At 48.3% G+C, this 18264-nt stretch overlaps 5 protein-coding genes across 5 annotated transcripts; 3 read left to right on the top strand and 2 right to left on the bottom strand.

The window, feature by feature from the left end:
- The first annotated feature begins 1605 nt into the window (after positions 1-1605).
- Positions 1606-6884, top strand: F5B22DRAFT_476122 (transcription mediator subunit Med12). The gene is made up of 3 exons (XM_047972199.1): positions 1606-3273; positions 3324-3528; positions 3583-6884. The coding sequence occupies exons 1-3, from the start codon at positions 2036-2038 to the stop codon at positions 6694-6696; spliced, it is 4557 nt and encodes a 1518-aa protein (XP_047826415.1). The 5' UTR covers positions 1606-2035; the 3' UTR covers positions 6697-6884.
- Positions 6885-7769: 885 nt separating this feature from the next.
- On the top strand, positions 7770-9561 carry F5B22DRAFT_476089 (uncharacterized protein). The gene is made up of 2 exons (XM_047972198.1): positions 7770-8483; positions 8586-9561. Exons 1-2 carry the CDS (start codon positions 8364-8366, stop codon positions 9135-9137), a joined length of 672 nt encoding a protein of 223 aa, XP_047826414.1. The 5' UTR covers positions 7770-8363; the 3' UTR covers positions 9138-9561.
- A 2409-nt stretch (positions 9562-11970) lies between these two features.
- Positions 11971-14072, bottom strand: F5B22DRAFT_475712 (HET-domain-containing protein). The gene has a single exon (XM_047972196.1). It carries the CDS (start codon positions 13782-13784, stop codon positions 12066-12068), a length of 1719 nt encoding a protein of 572 aa, XP_047826413.1. The 5' UTR covers positions 13785-14072; the 3' UTR covers positions 11971-12065.
- An 852-nt stretch (positions 14073-14924) lies between these two features.
- Positions 14925-15495, top strand: F5B22DRAFT_475844 (uncharacterized protein). Its single transcript, XM_047972197.1, has 2 exons — positions 14925-15273; positions 15350-15495. Exons 1-2 carry the CDS (start codon positions 15131-15133, stop codon positions 15363-15365), a joined length of 159 nt encoding a protein of 52 aa, XP_047826412.1. The 5' UTR covers positions 14925-15130; the 3' UTR covers positions 15366-15495.
- A 600-nt stretch (positions 15496-16095) lies between these two features.
- Positions 16096-17754, bottom strand: F5B22DRAFT_660683 (PQ-loop-domain-containing protein; the record flags this gene model as incomplete). The annotated part of the gene is made up of 5 exons (XM_047980313.1): positions 16096-16697; positions 16751-16800; positions 16854-17319; positions 17507-17606; positions 17671-17754. 5 exons carry the CDS (start codon positions 17752-17754, stop codon positions 16462-16464), a joined length of 936 nt encoding a protein of 311 aa, XP_047826411.1. The 3' UTR covers positions 16096-16461.
- Positions 17755-18264: the final 510 nt, after the last annotated feature.

Genomic DNA, 18264 nt, shown 5'->3' with positions numbered 1-18264 from the left:
AAAAGGCCGATGATAGGTGCTTGCAACGGGGTAACGCCGGGATCTACCAGGTCATGCTAGTCAAAGAAAGGACAGGACAGGACAGGACAGGACAGCCATCGCGGAACCCCGTTGTGGTCCTAGTAACTACTGTTAGGTAAGTAAGTATCTGATAGATTTTGCGATCTGATGATTGGCAGGTAAGTTGTCTTCAGACTGAGTCAGGTCTCTGTCTCTGGCCCGGCGTCACGAGTGCGGTGATATCAAATAGACGAGCCAGAGCTGGAGTTGACTGTGTTACCTCCAAGACACAGATGCGTCTCTATCTTCCTGGGTAGATGCTGTTTGATGCAATGCATCCCAAGACTAACAGTAAGGTTCCTACTTTATACGCACGCTATCTGTGAAAACCAGACTCATGTACGGTACAGTTCGTTGGGAGGGATGTCAGCACGCATCGTGAGTTGGTACCTTGTACACTATATTTGGCACCAAGCTCCCCAATGGGTTTCATCCTCGCAGAATCCGTGGATCCGGATTGTGTAGTGTCTCGATGAGCACCGTAAGTAGACAGCGGGCCGTGAGAGAGAGCATCGCGCACAGTCTGAACCACCACCATCGGCAAGGCAGATCACGCTAATCACTTGCGTCCACATCCCACGTCGGCATCCCATCCAAGCGCATGTTTTCGCAACTCCGGGACCCCTTCTGGATCCCCCCTCTAGGTCCTTTTCTGTCCTTTCTGGCCTAGTCCGGGCAGTCAGTCCTGCGCTGTTTTGCTGTTGGCACGTTGGCATGCCGAACGAACGAACGTTGCTGCAGCAGTGTCCAACATGCTCCATAGGTATTCCATATTCCATAATCGTGAAAATGCCAAATGGCAACTACCAACAACCCACGGTAGGTACTGTGAAACTTATGTATATCTAATAGGTATATACCTCCCTACCTGGTCGGACAACTGTGCTGTCATAGTAGGGAATAACCCTGACTGTCCCGGCTTACCGCTCTCCTCTCGAACCTTATCCCTTCCCAGCCGATTCCATTCCAGCTTTCTTTTCCCCTAGGTACCTACCTTATGCTTGGTGGTTTGGAATAGGTACCTACATCGTACGGTATATTCATTACTTGTGTACAGACACTCCTACATTACATTTACTTACACACCTAGTCCATATGCTTAATGATACCTGTCATTACATAATACAAGTTACATGAGGCATCTCTCGGCACACACACACACGCTGAGAGGCATTACAATGTACACACGCTACTAATACCAGCGCCTCCGCTCTAGTGTTCATAGTGTACATTGAACATTGTACGCTAAATACATATATAGAGAGAATAGGGGAGACCTCTGTAGTACACGTACTTATATATTCATAGTATAATTATCTGCAGCACGCAGGCAGGAAGGTCGTTAGACAAGACCTGTGCCACTCACTCTTCCCGCCCGCCTCGCCAGGCCAGGAACCCACCACAATCCACAGTCCTATCTAAGTATACCTACATCTCTACATCTGTACATCTAGGTATATACATGCCAACCCCTGTCGGGGCCTGAGTCTATCCCCGATATCCAGCGTACCAATCATTGCCCAATGTGGTTCGTCCATCCCCAAGCCTCGTCGCACGCTCCTGTCAAGCCGTAACCACCGCAGAACCACCGCACCTCTCTCTATTCCTCCCGACCTCGACCACCGAGCCATGAGCACGAGCACCACTCTTGCCACACCACACACATGGGATCCTGACTCTCCGTTTGACAAATCCGTGCAATACAGCAAGACGCCGTAGCTACGACGTCCTCTACCGGCTCCTTTTCCGCTCGCACGTCTGCATACACCTCGTTGCCCTTGCGACTCGATCGTCGACTCTCCGTTTTTCACAACCCGCTTGGGGTTCGCATCATAACACCGCATCCGTCCTTGACCTGCCTCACTTCCGCCCGTCTACATCACGCCGAGGCTCCCCATTCGACCTCATACTCGACCGATCCTCGTATCCCTGCTTATATTGAAGATATGGAGTACTTACCGTCCCAGCGACTGCGATGACCTCACGGCCCCCTTTGGCCATCTCTCAGCGACAGCCTCAGAGAACACTCAGCGGCTCGGGGTTGTCGCAGAGACCCGCCACTCAGCGCTCGCTGTCCCAACAGTACCCTCCGCAGTCTCCAATCCGAAGATCCGATAGCTTCAGCAGCGAACAGGGCATCGATGGGGGCGATGGGGCGCAGAGCCGATATGGCACAACCCCAAGGAGGGGAGGATCCAAACTCAAGCTGGAGCTGGCTAATGATGGCATCGTTCACACGGGTTTTGTTGAATCGCCCCAAAACCCGGACCCCTTGTCCGCGAATAAGGTCTTCACGCCATCACGGGTCATGTCCATGACTGACGCTCCTGACCTCGGTGATATGAGCCCACAACCCTCGCGATGCCAGACCGCCGACGGAGATGCAGCTCCTCTCCCCATGCCTCCACGCCGGGCTCGATTTGCGCCACCAACAAAGCGGTTCCAGCCGCCACCGACGACTACGCCGGCAAAGAAAGATTCGCGCCCTAAGCCCTTCGTACTCGAAGCGCCTCCCGACGCTCCTCGGTATTCTAATATGGGGAAGCAAGAGCCGTCTGGTAGGACCAGGAAAATCAAATGCGGTAGCCACCGAGATACTAATATTTTCCCAGGCTATGCCGATTTCAACCCCTGGCGTGGAGGACACCCTGAAGACCAGTTCTCCGACAATATCATTCGCATCGGCTATTTTGACAAGGCTCCGGCGCAACCAACTCAGGAAGCCGCATCTGCAAAGGCTGCATTGTTTCCCGCCTTGAAGCACAAAAGTGGGCTACATGCATTGTCAACCATATTAACTGGTGTCTTGGGCCAGCGGCGTCACATTGGACAGATCTCGTCACCGTCTACTTTCAAACCTCCACCGCGCGTCACCCTCACAGATACCAAGAGAGAGGTTTGGCTAAAGGATCTTGCGAATCCGACCATACCCCTTCGCCGGCTCAGTAGAACTATCCCTCACGGTATCCGGGGTCGCGTGCTACTCGACCAATGTCTCAACAAGAATGTACCAACTGATAGAGCTGTTTGGCTTGCAAAATGTGTAGGGGCAAACGAAATCAGGGCTTTCAAGCGTAAGGGGGTTAACAACACATTTGTCATGGGCGGGGAAGTGAAATGGATTCGAGACTGGACCCTGTGCGTGGAACAGTTTCTAGAGGCCATCATAAGCGCATTCACCGAAGAGGATTGGAAGGCCAAGGTTACATATGCGTAAGTGTCAGCGAAACCTTTTTTGGATACTTCTTACTAACCATGGCTAGCATTCGTCTCGCTACTCACCTCTATGCCGAGCATCTTCTCGACCGCGATCATTACATGGAATGGTTAATATCAAGCGTCGAAAATAGTCATGAAGCTAAGCTACCTATGTGGCTTTTATTAGTTCAGATTTACTGGAAAGATATGCTCAAGCTTCGACGCCATGGACGACGTCTCGTAACCGCTATGCTTAACCACCACTGTTCGGTAGGTTATATGTTTCAGGCTAGTATACACGAACCTATACTAACTCTAAATTAGATATACGACAGTCCGGATAGAGACATTCTACTGCCATTATCGGCCCAGCTGGGATCTCTCGTTGAATCCCTCATTCTAACATGCCCGGACAGTTTTGTGCACCCTGCGACTTGGACTCAGTTTCGAGACTCCCTACAAACTTCCCTTCCTTTAGATAAGGAATCCACGTGTATCATATTCAGAGCTATCGACTCTCGAAATGATTCTTTAACCAGCTCTACGGTCAAAACACGACCAGCCGTTCGAAGTACATTAGTTGCACTGCTCGACGACATGCTGCGCCTGCCATTCAAAGATGATATTCCTGGACAACTACGCAAGGCTACTCATAATCCGTCAGTTCTCATACGCACCACACTTGAATGGTGTACATCACTTTACCGGTTTGGTGCTGCGAAAGTCTATATCGCAGCAACGATTCTACGGTCAATAACAGACCCCAACACTGACCTTACCACCGAGATACTTGTGTTTCTAGATGCTGACGCACTTCAAGAAGCCCCACGAAAACAGAGTATTTATCACCTCATCTCAGAGCTTGTTCGCTCAGGTCATTTTTCTGTCCCTTTGTACATCCAATGGCTTATCGCTCGAGGCGGCCTTGTTGACCCTTCTGCGGCGCAACCAGATGGTCCTTGTTGTATGAGGCTTCTAGCTGAGATCCCTTCTCATTCGTTCAGTGATTCCATGAAAAGTTTGAGAGCGTCTCTGCTTCGAAGGGCTTCTTTTTTCGTCGAAGATGAAGAAAAAGATATCGGAACAGCAATCAGATGTATCAAACACGTATTATCGATTCCGCTTGAGCCCAATGACCCTATCTTACAAAAACCGCCAATGAGTGTCAAAAAGTTAGCCAAGAGGATAGGGCTAAGCAGTCGTTGTCTGAAATATGAGGTCTGTTCATGGCTTGCACACGGCCTCGTCGATAACACTGTTCAACAGTTTCAACCCGATAAACCTCATCTCGAGCCGCTTGAAAGATGTTTTGATATAGTCCGAAACTTGTTAGAAGCCGCTCAAGATTTCAGCATGCTCGACACGACGCTAGATTACCTAACACAGTCGTCCGACGTAGAGACGTTATCCTACTGTGTGAACACTGTCAGCCTCCATTTGCCCGTATTTTTCGCGATCGGCTCTGCAAAATCGCTTTTCCATTCGTTCTACAATCGTCTCAAGGCTCTTAGCGTGGAACAAGGTCTTGGGGTGCGACCGCTTCTCGCCTCACTCGCCAGCCTTGCCCCCCGACTCCCAGGACTCGAGCCAATCGCATCACAGTTACGGAATGAATTGCTTCTGGCAGATCGAAGTAATGCCGTCGATGCCTCATCGCCGTTATCAGACAATATGGCTACCCAGCTTCAGGATGATGAGACAGAATTGGGTGAACAGATCGAAAAGTTGGCCAACTATACAAGCGCTGACAAGCATACCATGGAACGCCTCTTTCATACAATCGTGAGTAAGATTGTCATCTGCTGGGCCAAAGGCGATGAACGACAACGTCCCTACTCTATTCTATTGTCACGTCTCAGAGTTTTCGACACGCAGTACTTTGACACTCTGATGAAAGAGTGGGTACAACATATCCGCAAGCTGACGAAGCGAGCACCAATTGCCCAAATGTACCCACTGCTCGTCAGCTCCGGGTGTCTTTCACTCACTACCCTCCTAGCAACTGCACTAAGAGGTCAGGGTCAAGGTACACAGCCTCAACCCAACGCAGTGGGCTCAGCCTCTACTTACATGCAAGAAATCCTGCAACTGTTGATGAAGCCTTTGATTCCCGATCAGATCATGGCCTCGGATGACTGCTACCGTTTTCGAATTATCCAGGGACAAGCTCGCCTTGAATATGCCAAAGAGGTTATGCTTTTGGTTCGTGGATCGCTAGCGGAATATGCAGCATCTCGAAACCAACAACCCCCTAGACCGCAGCCTCTCGATGATGAAAAAGTTAAGTCTTATCTTTTTGAGCTACTTAGGGATCTAGTCCTTATCGATCCTCAAGCTGCCAGCCAGACTTTGTCCCTGAGGAGCCCAGATGCGAAGCTAGCTACGCTTATTGAAGCCCTCACAACTAAACTTTTGGTTCCACATAGCGGAGGTGGACAGAAGACTTTTGAGCAGGTCTTGGAGCTGGCAAATGAGTTCACACTCCCATTTTGCCAAGTCAAGCTTTCGCTAAATCTAGCGATTCATGACCCCAGCACGCCTGAGGGAGCCGAGAAACTTCAAACGCAATTCGAGCAACTTTCCATTGCAATGGATAACGCGATAGAAGCAGACAATATAATGTGGACTGGGATGCTCTCTTACTTAAGCTCTGACATCACACTACATCTGAAAAATCGAGCAGAGGCGCGATTTCTCGACCTGTTCCCCTCAATCAAGAGCTTACCCTTTGACGAAGCTGCATCTGGAAGTGACATTCACATGGCAGAGAATTTACTAACGGTTGTTGATTCGGTTCTTCGAGGTGCACTTATGTCGAGACTCCCTCCCTTTTCAAGCGGGATAGCGGACAGGCTGACAGATCTTTGGGAGATCTTGGCATCTTCGAATGAAGAGTGCGCAGGGTTGAAAGCAGCTGTACTTGCGCATTGGCTGCCCTTACTTTTGTCATTCCTTGCTCTTCAGGCCCCCCAATTTTCAGCCGTCACAGAGGCTTCCAAGCTCCTGGGCAGTGACACCCGCGCCCGTATCCTTGTTATCCTGGCAGGGGTCATGTTAGAGCTCGACAAGTACCAAGCCTCCCAACTAGGGCCACGCATCTTCGATATTGCCCTAGTCCTCGCTGACAACCTGCCAGAGGAGGCCCGCCTCCAATGCGTGCGTGCTGTGAAGGATTACACTGCAGACCACCGGCTCCGGTACCTATTCAGCTTTTCTGCGGATCCGGCTGAAAACTTGATGCTAGCACATAGGGAAAAGCCTCCAGTTGGTGTCCACGAGCGCAGGATGATGGCCATGAACTTCGGTATCGGAATGCCACCAGAGAAGCTTACACCCTTTACATTCAGACGCTGGGAGATCCTTAATGAGCCAACTCCCAACGTAGGGGAGAACGACACAAGTCTAAGCTTGACATTATTTGATGCTAGGAAGATATAGTAATCCTTGATATTTTTCTGCTGATACCCCCACCTATTTTATTCTTTGGTTCGTGGCGAGTATTAGGATGGCACAGCTACTACAGGTTTTTTTTTCTTTGTAACGTAATAGACATACTTCATGACGGCGCCTGGCATATTCTGTTCATGGGACACACTCAGGATGGTCCTGGGATTGCGGAAGGTTGAATTCAGGGTCAGTCCGGTCTGCATCGAGGTCTTGGTTTCAACGCCAGCCTCGCTTTTTATCATGGAAGCGCGGCATACAGCTATAGCATTTTCTTGGTTCTAGTTATTCTAAGTTGGTCGTTTAACGCCACTTGTTGTCATTTAATCATAGCAGCTTTTCGTTTTAAGTCAAGTCTAATGGCATGGCATGGCGTGTTCCTTCCCCTTAGCGAGACGAACTGTATACATTGATGGTAGAGCTGCTTTGACTTATTGGCCTTACTGCTACCCTTTGTTGCATGAGGAGAATATCTACATACCTACGCACCTGGTCTCGAGGCAAGGATCTACTCATATACCTACATATATACATACCAGGAAAATACATGAAATGAGAGGCATAAATGTGTTGATGAACTTGATCTTTCGTGAAGGCTGCTGTGATATGATTGTGATAGATGTAGAAGCTTGTTTTCTTAGGCGGTTTATAGTGTAACATTGTCATCAGTTTTGCAGTCTAAGAACCTGGTTTTCGAGAGGAAATAGAGCAGTAACAATAACATCCCGGTTAATTCGACGAGGTTTGTGGCTACTGCTGGGTATCGTTGGGAACTACCTGTCAGGGGTCTCAGGGCAAAGGAACAAAGAGATATACACTGCATATAGTCAGAGAAGTCTGAAGGCATTCAGACTTCTGACTTTTTAGACCTTGTGCCACAACGAGTGAGGATCTTACTATATACCTTGTACAGCCCCTCTGACATTACCTTTTCTGCTATACCTTATTCCATGATCCGTAGCTAAGCTTTGGCGGATATCTTCAGGTGAAATAACAACCTGTGCGTGCTCGCCCTTCTGTAAGAAACTGAGTTAATACGTGCTGCCGTGCAAACTCTATTCAAAGGCATAAAGGCTTATATGTGAGTATTCACTTGTGGTCTCGTACACCGAAGACAAGAAAATTCAGCGAATGGCCGAGTTGGTACGGTCTAGCGAAGCATTTCCTACGAAAAGTATATTTACTTAGCGTTCCTAACAGCGTTCGTGTATCACTACTCTGCATCGTTAGGTACTGGGGGTTCGATTCCCTCGTTGGCCAGTATTTCCTTTTTCTCTTTTTTGTATTGCTCTGTTGTTTTTGTTTGTTTATTTCCTTCCCTTCCCAGTTTCGAGGGTGAGGAAGGTTGCAAGATATCTGTCCCCCAGCTACTTGTATTCTCCAGGGATATATTGATTGGTAGCACAAACATAAACATACTTACACATACAATACAATACACACACCCCTTTGTGAAAACATAAACAAACACCTGTAAGGACAAATATCCTATTGACAGCTCAATGCATTCACGCGGGATTGCTTGGTGGTATAAAAGGTGTGCATGCCCTGGGTTCATTTAGTCGAGTCCGTGTGGTGTGCTTCGAGGACAAACTCATCTGAAATATATTCCTGCTCGCCTCAACTCACGACTGTGTATGCCTTCATAAAGAGAAGAGGCCATGTCTGAATATCTCCCACCAGATAGCGGTCCCGTCACGTTCGTGCGGGATACCCGTGATACAAACCACACTACCAAACAGCAGTCCCTTATCGCATGCGACGGATGTCGATTAGCAAAGGTGAGATTCAAGAAAACCTCTCTTTCTCCTTTCCCTTCTTCTTACTTTCTCATCATATATATGTCTGTCTTACCCTTGGTTACTTACATCTAAGGTGGTCAGGCCCGCTGCGACGGCCAGAAGCCGAGCTGCAAGAACTGCTGCGAAAAGGGCATTCAGCCATGCGTTTACACCGCGGGACCAAGGGGAGGCAACAAGCTGCTCAGCCCCGAGAAAGCGCAGATACAGAAGCAGGGAGAAATGCATTATCCGCACGGACAGCTACGATTCGAGCCGCTGAATCGAGCCAGCGGTCGAACACCGCTACCCGAACTCCCGCCACATGGGATACGACGACTACAAAACTACGTCGTCACGGGAAATGCACCAGTAGCGGATATGGGTCCTCATCAACTTTGGGAAGGGAGTAGTGCCGCCGCGAGGGCAGGATATGCGCCTGTGCCGCTGATGTTGAGAGACCATACCCCGATGAATGCACCACGACAGCCCATGGGTCCGCCCGATTATATTCCTGCGGCCAGGCCCTCTGTACCGCTGATAGTGATAGATGATGATGATGACGATGATCCGGGATGGGCTGCGTGGGTCGAGCAGTTGTGCGCTTCCGATGGTTGGGACGACATGCGGCCTACGAGTCGACGACGAGTGGAGTGATACTGGTACGAGGTGAAGTAGAGTGCGTGAGAAGATATCTGGTATGACTGCCAAGGGATTTTCATATGTTTGTTTCTTGTAAATCTAGCTTAGGTTTGCGATGTATAGGGATGCATTAGGTGGTCGATTGGCTGCCATGATCGGTCACTATGTTACACGATAGCGAGGGATGAATAGGCTGAGTTGAGACAGTCTCATATCTTGGTGAGACGCGAAAAAAAAGGGGGATATAGACCTTGTTTTAGATAGAGCTTTGATAGACTTCTGTCTAGGATTGCTATGATAATATGTGTGCTTTTGTTGTGATAGTTCGCTCGGGATAGAAATCCGAGTTGTAACGTGAAGTGTTACGATATGCGTAGTACTCAGAGTATGTGCTCCGAGACTATCAGAGAGTGGTTACATCTCAAGAAAATCCGAGGTAGTATATCCGAATGATTTCGACTCTTCCAAATAGGAGGTTTTGAATCGAGTGGTTGCTAGGTGTCAGTCTGTTTATGGCACGCAATAGGTTCTTTTTAACTGGTAAACCTCCCTCTTGGTACTCGAAAGTCCATCAAACAAACCTTCGCAGGTTCCAACCTGTCTTGTATGTAACAGCCCCTGGAAGTGCCTGCCATTGAATCTCAGGAATATGGTCTCGGTGATGGGATATGACGTTGGCTGTGTCGGTTAAGCCTCTATTCTTGATTTCTTTCCAAATCGAGTCGAGGGAATGAGGTTTATCAGATCAGTGTACGCTGTTGGATGAGGAGCGTTCACTACCTGCGTTCTCAGAGGTGGGCGATGCCTTTCATCGTTGAGTCCATTTGAAAGCACAGTGAATGTGCCTACCAGTACTTGGAGGTTATTTCATCATGTTAAGTCTAGGAATAAATGGGTTTTCACTGCATTCGTAGCCCAGCTCAAGAGCGTGTTGGCAGCGTGTTGGCAAGTGAAGAACTATCTGCAAATAGCCACACGATGCTCTCGAGTTGGGCTAATAATGCAGTGAGCCGGACTAACCGCAACTAGCCGTGTCTTGCCGCGTCTAGCCGCAATTGCCGTGCGCTGTAATATAACGTGGATACTTCGTCAGCACCCTTACCTACAACATGCTCCCGGCGCGGGCTACGAAGTAATAATGCAGTGCAAATAGACCCATTCGCCGGGCAGTATTACTGGGCTGACGAGGTCACGGTGTTACACACCTTTGGCGGTTATACCATATCGTTGTGTTGTGAGTAGCGTCGAACATTGTTCATAGCCCCTTGTGATACATAGCGGATGTCAGATGTAAAGATCGATCTCAAGCAGCGAGTTTGGCATCAGTTTTCTCAAAGAGGCGTCAAGCTATAGTACTTTTCCTAGGTTTTCTAAAGTCAAGAATCTACCTTTTAAGATATCGAAAAAGGTATCGGACGCCAAGCAGGGATTCTAATAAGACCCAGAGTATTCTTCACCGAGGTTATCTTATCTCTGTTGCGTGTTAATGGATGAGTTGATCGTTCGGCTACGCACCGTCCCCTCAGCCGCTCTAGGATGTAGAAGATATACTCATCACTACCGGGGCTGTACGATGACTGAGACCTGTTGACAACCCCTTATGAGTCATATTGACACTACACAACCCTGAAAATTCGAAGAGTTGCCTTTACACAATCGCTAGTGAACAAGTATAATAAGGCTGGAGATTTGGGCTTGGAACTTGTTGCTATTCGCAATATAATGATTAACTAGGGCTGCATGAGTCCTTGACCAACTAATTACTTCCTGGACTTGGTGGCTCGACTCGACTCTATATACAACTGGTCCGCCAGCCTAGACCGCCTAGGTCTCAAGGGCTTGTTTCAAGAAGGGAAGTCTGTATAACCTCACTTTCCAATATTGCCTGCATGTCTTTGAATGATCATGAACAGCCTGCAATGGCCTTTCGTACGGCCGAGTTGTAAGGCGAACTGCATATTCAGCTTGTACGCGTGTAACAACAAGCTGATCAAGGTTCTCGATGATAGAAAAAGCAGCAAAGACTACCTATACACTGCCATCTATGCCACTAGTCGGGCCCTGAGCCCTACTCTGTACACTATAAACAATAAGTCACGTTGAATGGTCCGATTGTGGGTAGGATCCGAGAAGGTGGGACGGAAAGTAGCTGGTGAATTGCTTCTAAGATGTATTTGTAGCTAGCAGATCTGCATGATACCCCTTTAATAGCAGGACAAGAATCTCTCTCACTGCCAGCAACTTAACCACGTTTTCGGCGTGAGACACGAAGATCCTTACACGGTGTGCATATGTATCACACAATATGCAGCTCAGTCTCGGTTTCACAGGTACCCGGCGCGAAGCTGGTGCGCCGATTGCATGACTTGGCAACTTGGCTATAATGACGGAAAGGGGTGTTCATTTAAAAAAGGGTACGGCTGCAAGTACTACATATATCTGTCGATACATGTCATGATATGTAAGTATTTGATCTCGCCATTTACGAGGGATTGGTGCTGGATACATCTCGCTTGTATCTAATTCACTCTGTGTTCACTGTAGGTTCATATTAAATGCTCGCGTTCGGCTTCGAGGCATGGGCACGCAATGAAGGGAGTGAGAGAATTGTGCCCCTTTTTGCATCTAGCAAGAGTGAAAGAGGTACTTAAGTACCAGGGAAATAAGATACATAGATCTACATATATCGAGTGGTCCATCGTTGGCATGAGGAATTGAGTTATACAATGAAATAACTTTGCCGTCATCCTGTTTCATTTCTGATGCTTTTTCATGACTGGGATTTCCCAATGGATAAGCTAATTTTTGTTCGTGCTAGAGTTGAACCAACTTTCGTTCACTACAGCCAGGGGGAAGGATATATAGACACTGGTTGATAACACACTTTTGGTCATGATCGTGGGTTCTCAATCAAGAACTTGGCTACGTAAAGTAACTAATTTATTACTGCTCAAGAATCTGGGTTGTAGTATGTGGTACTATCAGATCATATATATCCAGTTCCCAGACTATCATGTTGTTGAAGGTGGCTCTCTGAATACGAATCCATAGCGCGTCATGTTCCTGATTTTCTTTTCGAATCCGACTGCTAGTCAACAGTTTAACATGAAGACCATCAACTCTATCTCCTTGCATTGCCCAAATACCATCATTTCCTTCTAGAAACGAGTTAGATGGATTATGGGAGTAGACACTGGCAGGCTTTGCAGGGCTGTACATAGGACAGAATGATTCAAAGGCAAGTGACTGGCTGGGAGTCTTTTCGATGATAGCTACGACTGGATTGTGGTCGAAATCGAATCCCAGTTTGATCATCCTCAAATCAATGTCGAACATCTCCAAGTTGAGGATTCCGACGGTTCCAAAGCCTCCTTCCTTCATCGTCATGATGGATGTATTGGGATCCCAATCATTACCAGCTGGAACTTCCACAAAACTTTGTGGGACTCTTTTCATTATATCCCTCAGCTCCGGTATTATGATACGATAGCCGTAGATACGGGGCCGGGGTGTATCTAAGTAATTCAATAGGCCGATAGCCGAAGAGTCGGTAATCATACCAAAGCCCTTGGTAAGATGATGATTTTGCTTCACATATACGGTTACGTTTCGAGTTAGCTGCGCCTCTCTGTGGAGGTGGTTGTTGATCAGGATTGTGGAGCAGTCGTGGTACGATACTCGTGCGTACTGGTCATCTTGTCTTAGTCTGCGTAAGAAAATCCCTAGGCCGATGTTGATGCTATCGCACATCCTGAAACATTGGAGAAAAGCAACATAAGTATCCGCCGTCCAGGGAGTCAACTTAAGAGTTACTGAAAGGCCTTGATTTGTTGCCGTGTATGGAGACTGCATTCTGCTATGCACTTGAGATCGGATGCCTATAGCCTCGGAAAAGGCTTCTGGAGAGTGTGCCAATAGGCCGAAGTGCCTATTCTCAGGAGGAGTCGGCAAGGACCAGGCAAAAATCGAGTGATCACTCGAGTGGCGGATAATTTCTTCTTGAAGCCGTATGAAGGCCTTCTCACCTTCGCCATACAGCAGGGGCATATTGACATCGAACAGTCCTAACAAGCTGTAAGCTCGATCTTCGATGCGGGTTGTTTTGCGGTGGGCTGCCCATGACATTCGCTCCGCAATTGAGCAATCAAACACCGACATAGAATTTTGAAGGATGGACTGATTGATTTTGGTAGCCTCGCTAATGTACGCATGCAGTCCCTGTTTTTCCCCGAGGCATTTCCACGAGCTGTTGTAAAACCGCACCCTGCGCGGGGCCAAAAGTTCTTGTAGTGTCCATCCGCGGGTGAACCATAAACTTTGGTGGAAGGAGGACAGAGTCTCGACATCGGACAAGAAGGCATAGCATACGTCGGACCTCTGGTACCAGCGATACATAGAATTGATGGCCTCCGAGAGCTCGGCGCTGCTTTTCTTGTCTATGCAACAAGTATCGACCCACGCATAACGCAAGTGGCGTCGTCTGGCCTGTTCGCAACATTTCTGGACCTTGACGAATCCCGGCTTGGTTGGTGCACGGCCAGATTCCATATCTTGAAAGGTCACCTCGCCATCCTCCCACCGATGTGAGAGGATTGCATACTGCAGGCCCTCCTCGCTCTGAAACTCCTCAAGGCGAAGAGTCTGCGTATTGATCAAGTACATGATGGCAATGAGAATGATCTCGAAGCCTTAGGAGGGGGTGGTTGCGTCGCCATGATTGGGTATCAGAAAGAAGCACTTGGGCGCTGAAAGCAGAAAACAGGGCTGAGCAGGCTTGCCAAGGTCGTACCAGGAACGGTGCGTAGAGTTATGGTATATGATATACGATGTGTGCAATGCAAGCAACCCAAATATTGAAAAGAAAAGAAAATATCAGTGCCTATCTAATTAATCATCTTGCTTCGAGATGTCCGTATCTTTACACGAGTAGGTAATCAATCACCTGGCATCTGATCACTTGAGTCGTTCATCTTGAAGATACCAGAATACGCACGGGCCACATCCAGAGCCGTTGGTCGAACTGCTGACCAACATTGAAGTTACCTAGGTACGGGAGTGACGCCCACTTCAAACACCTCTTGTATGGTCTCAAGCAGACTAGCTCTCTCAGCGGTTCACGATCTGACTGTTGGTGACACTCATAACGACTTCGAGAAGAAGTGATCACTCCCAAAATGAAATAAGAAACCCGAGGGATATGTAGCATCTTACTTATACCATAAGCTATCATAAGATTAACTACCTAGGTAATCGTCCATCTTTCTCGCTATCTGCAGAATGCATGTCATGTCTATTCGGTACTACACCGCTGGCTTGGCTGCCAAAAGAGCTCGCGAACCCTGAAACCTCTTGATCTCGGTTGCATGTTCCATCCAACAAAAACCCCTGCGACGAAAGCGGCACGCAGCCAAAACGTCGCAGCCGCCAACCCCCTGAACGCTCCTCCTCACCCGCCGCCGTGCTCGAATGGGAATAACTCGGCCATTGGCATCGAACCATTCCCTTCCATCCCACGCGCACCCAGCCTATCACGCCCGCTCGCTTGAGTCGGCAGCCTGTCAATCCGGCCCCGTCCGTCGCCGCAAAGTGGGACATCAAACCCCATCCCTCTCTCACCCTCACCTAACATCCTGTCACCATATCATCACCCTTCCCTCATCCCGCCCGCCGGCTTCAGCTCTTTCCTTTCCTACTTCTTAATGCTTAATTGATCCATATCGTGTGTGTGTGCGCGCGCGTGTGCATGTTATGTTTCCGTGATCTACGCTGCGCGTGTATTCGTTTCTCTCCCCTTCGTTCGTTCGTCCGTTCCTTGCATCGCCAAGAATATTTCCAATACGACTTCGGAACTCCTATACAGCACAGCTGGTTCTGGCTATCTTATACCCTACTTACCTTACTTGCTCGCTTTCGTCAACGACGCTCAAACGGCCGTGGAAAAATATAAAGAAACCTACCAGTCTTATATTATCTACTGTCGAATCCGGCACTCTTTCCACCCCCCCAAAATGAAGACTTCGATGTTCCTCGTTGCCCTCTGCGCCTCGCTGGCTAGTGCTGGCCTTGTCAGGACGCCTGTCTTCCAGGATCAGGTCGTGGATAGGGTCGAGGGCGATTGCTTCTATGGCGTGGCGACGCCGAATGGTTGCGCGTGAGTTTCCTTTGCCTAGCTTCTCACTATACGACATGATTTTCATCTCTGAATATCGAACTAATGAGTACACAAGGCCTCTACGGGGATAATTACAGTCACGGGCTGATTACGCGGGATATAAGCTCTCCTGGTTGAACATCTGAAGCTTCAAACCCAAAATTCAACAATCAGTCACTTGCCGTTCTCTCTGGCTCATACCCGAATCGCCGTATCCAGAGTATACAATCTGCCTACCTACCTACCTACCTACGTCAATCAACAGCAGTGGCACTTGAGCGCAATTACATGAAGAGACCAGGAAAAATAGACCTAAACAGAAGCGTCGGGCTCACCTATTACACACCTATCCATGGTACTCTCTCTGTCCACAGGTCTATTCAATCAAGAGTTTATTGTCTTCGCGGACCCCCGTCTTCGTTCTTGTCACGCAAACCAGACCCCGTCAATATCAGTGCTCAAAGAAATGTCCAAATCGATTTGCATATATATATATATATATATATACATAATAGATCCGATAATAAGGCGTAGGAGTTACGAGCGAAGGAGAGAAAAAGGCAGACAAGCACAAGGGGATCCTGTATATTCTAATGTTCTATGTGCGCGCGTTAATCTCGCCTTGAAATTTATTTGAATCATTCACATACACATAGTTATACCTATATGTGTACATATATATATTTTCGATTCTGAGCCAAATCCTCGCATTCGAACACCGTATCTAGTGAGAGTTCTCAATTGGTGTGCCTGTTGAATGCGACCCACCAACTGTGCATCCCGCGGTATCATGAGTTCCAATCAAGATAGGCAGGAGTCAAGATGGGCAGATGCGTCGGTCCAAGGGAATTATTTAAGCAAGATAAGTAACGTGCCAGAGGAGACAAAGCGCTCATGATATGATATTCTCATATTAAGCATGTTCTAGAGTCTTGACAATCTAGAAAAGAACCCCAATCCAGTCCAGGTTTAAGTCCGAATGTAACCCAAAAACATACATCCATGGCACTAATTGTCATAGCGCTGTGATCCGAGAACAAGAGAGCAAGACGATAGACAATGCCCCCAATAACGGAACGCCCCAAAGTATGCAGTACGAAAAGCGAGAGCTAACCTAACAATGCCGATAGCTTGGAAATGCAATATGCTGATAACCTTCTCATCTCCTGTCCCATGTTTCAAATGCATTTATGCAGATTCGTGTGCGCCGTTAACGCCGGTGGACCTGTTCCCAGAATCTTCTCCACCTGAATATATGCGGAATTGGTAGAAGATAATGCAATCCTCCACAATTGTCCCCAGCGATCCAAGCAACCACGGCACGGCCCTGGTAATGTAATCAGCATCTTGGGAATAAGTGAAGACGCTCAACCCATATGTCAGATTTCCAGTCAAGGAGAACATGAAAAATAAAAGTGCGAGGCCTGGTCCATGTCAGCTTTTGACGAAGCCTAGCATTGCTGATGATAAGACTTACCCTCGCAAGATTTCTCTCTGTAATTCTTGATGATTTGAGGGATCCTAGCGCTATAGACCTATTAGCTTAACCCATCATAACCCACGCACAGGTAATGACATACCATAGATAACAAAGCGCACTGGCATAGCCAAGAATCATGCCGCCAAGGGGAGGCTCTGAGTCAGAATCCGGCGCATCGGGACCATCAGGCTTATCCCATGCTCCAGCGCGGTATGAGATGAACCACCCTGCTGCACCCACGAGATAGATAGCAAAGACGGCCAGAGAATTACTCAGCCACGAGCTGGTCTTGGAGGTTTCAGCCTCCCCTGAAACAACACGCTTAAGAGCATCAGAGTTCGATTGCTCGTGGTGGGATCGTCGAGCATGCGAGGTCGAGGTTGTGGAGTTGCGCCGCAACAAAGGTCGTTCTTCAGATGACTCGGTATCGGAAGAATCTCGTCGTCGAGCAACGTGAGCATTGCGCATATTGTAGTACATGCATTGCGTAATAAGAATAAGATCGGATATGCAGAAGTAGCCTGCTAGCGCTGTGGCGGTAGGGGCAAGACCAGTCGCGAGGGCGCCTAGATCAAGAAAGTTGTATTAGCCATGATGCCTGCATTTAGTGAAACCTTGACATGGTAGAGACAAGCTGCAATGCCGATAATAAGGTTGACGAGACGGCTTCGCAACAAGTGGAGCTCCGAGACAGAAAGGCTTGAAGATGGTCGCATGCAAGAGCTGTGAAGATAAGAAGCTAGTGAGACATACCCCCCAGATTAGTGACATCGCCAAAAAGCCAGATGGCTAGAAATCCCATGGACAACCCCTCGGCGCTCTTGGCTTTGTAATTCGTGATGAGCTGGGGAATCTACAGACGGCGCATTAGCTTAGAGAGAGTAGTGAGCCCGAGGCTGTCGTTCTGGTAACCGTACCAGTAGGCAAATCCATGCTGTCAAGCTCACGCTGCCGAAAATGCCCGAGAGGGCCTCGCCGGTGGTGAGGTTCTGCGATAACATGATTATCAGAGGCTTGAACGCCTGGATCTCATGAAACAGGGTGAATAAGACTGAAAAGCCGAAGCAACGCTTTCACGTTGGAAAGGCTGCCGGTATGACAGCTAGGGGCGGGCTGTATATGAAGACGGAAGCCAGTATCATGTGGGTAACTTAGAGAAGAGAAGGGATCTGGGGAAAGATGCCTTATCAATGGAGGAGAGGATAAAGACGATATGAGGTCAGCTGAGGAAAGAGAAGGGGAGGAGCGAGCGAGTGAAAGGTACTACTGACTGCTACTACCTAACTAACCCGCTACGCTACTAACTAACCTAGATCTAAGCGTTAGCAAAGTGGGTGTCGGCGTCGGCGTCGGCGTCCAGCTAGATAGACTGACTGACTGACTGACTATCTTACTGTAAGTAGGACGTTTGGGGTGGTGGGTAGCTGTCGAACGAAAGTGTTTGCGCTTATCTTTCGAGCAAGAGATAAGAAGAGTATGACTGCGCTGCACACACACACGCACTCGGCTGC

This window comes from Xylaria bambusicola (assembly GCF_022495145.1).
Source record: "Xylaria bambusicola strain CBS 139988 unplaced genomic scaffold F5B22scaffold_61, whole genome shotgun sequence".
Classification (NCBI taxonomy): Eukaryota; Fungi; Ascomycota; class Sordariomycetes; order Xylariales; family Xylariaceae; genus Xylaria; species Xylaria bambusicola.
Note: the sequence above shows the minus strand (reverse complement) of the source record. Positions and strands in the feature narration are given on the sequence as shown.

Excerpts from the sequence above, each read along its gene's own strand:
- F5B22DRAFT_476122 (XM_047972199.1), top strand. The coding sequence starts at position 2,036 with ATGACCTCACGGCCCCCTTTGGCCATCTCTCAGCGACAGCCTCAGAGA. Across the intron at positions 3,274-3,323 it reads AAGGCCAAGGTTACATATGC|CATTCGTCTCGCTACTCACC; the intron begins GTAAGTGTCAGC and ends AACCATGGCTAG. Across the intron at positions 3,529-3,582 it reads TGCTTAACCACCACTGTTCG|ATATACGACAGTCCGGATAG; the intron begins GTAGGTTATATG and ends ACTCTAAATTAG.
- F5B22DRAFT_476089 (XM_047972198.1), top strand. The coding sequence starts at position 8,364 with ATGTCTGAATATCTCCCACCAGATAGCGGTCCCGTCACGTTCGTGCGG. Across the intron at positions 8,484-8,585 it reads ACGGATGTCGATTAGCAAAG|GCCCGCTGCGACGGCCAGAA; the intron begins GTGAGATTCAAG and ends TAAGGTGGTCAG.
- F5B22DRAFT_475712 (XM_047972196.1), bottom strand. The coding sequence starts at position 13,784 with ATGTACTTGATCAATACGCAGACTCTTCGCCTTGAGGAGTTTCAGAGC.
- F5B22DRAFT_475844 (XM_047972197.1), top strand. The coding sequence starts at position 15,131 with ATGAAGACTTCGATGTTCCTCGTTGCCCTCTGCGCCTCGCTGGCTAGT.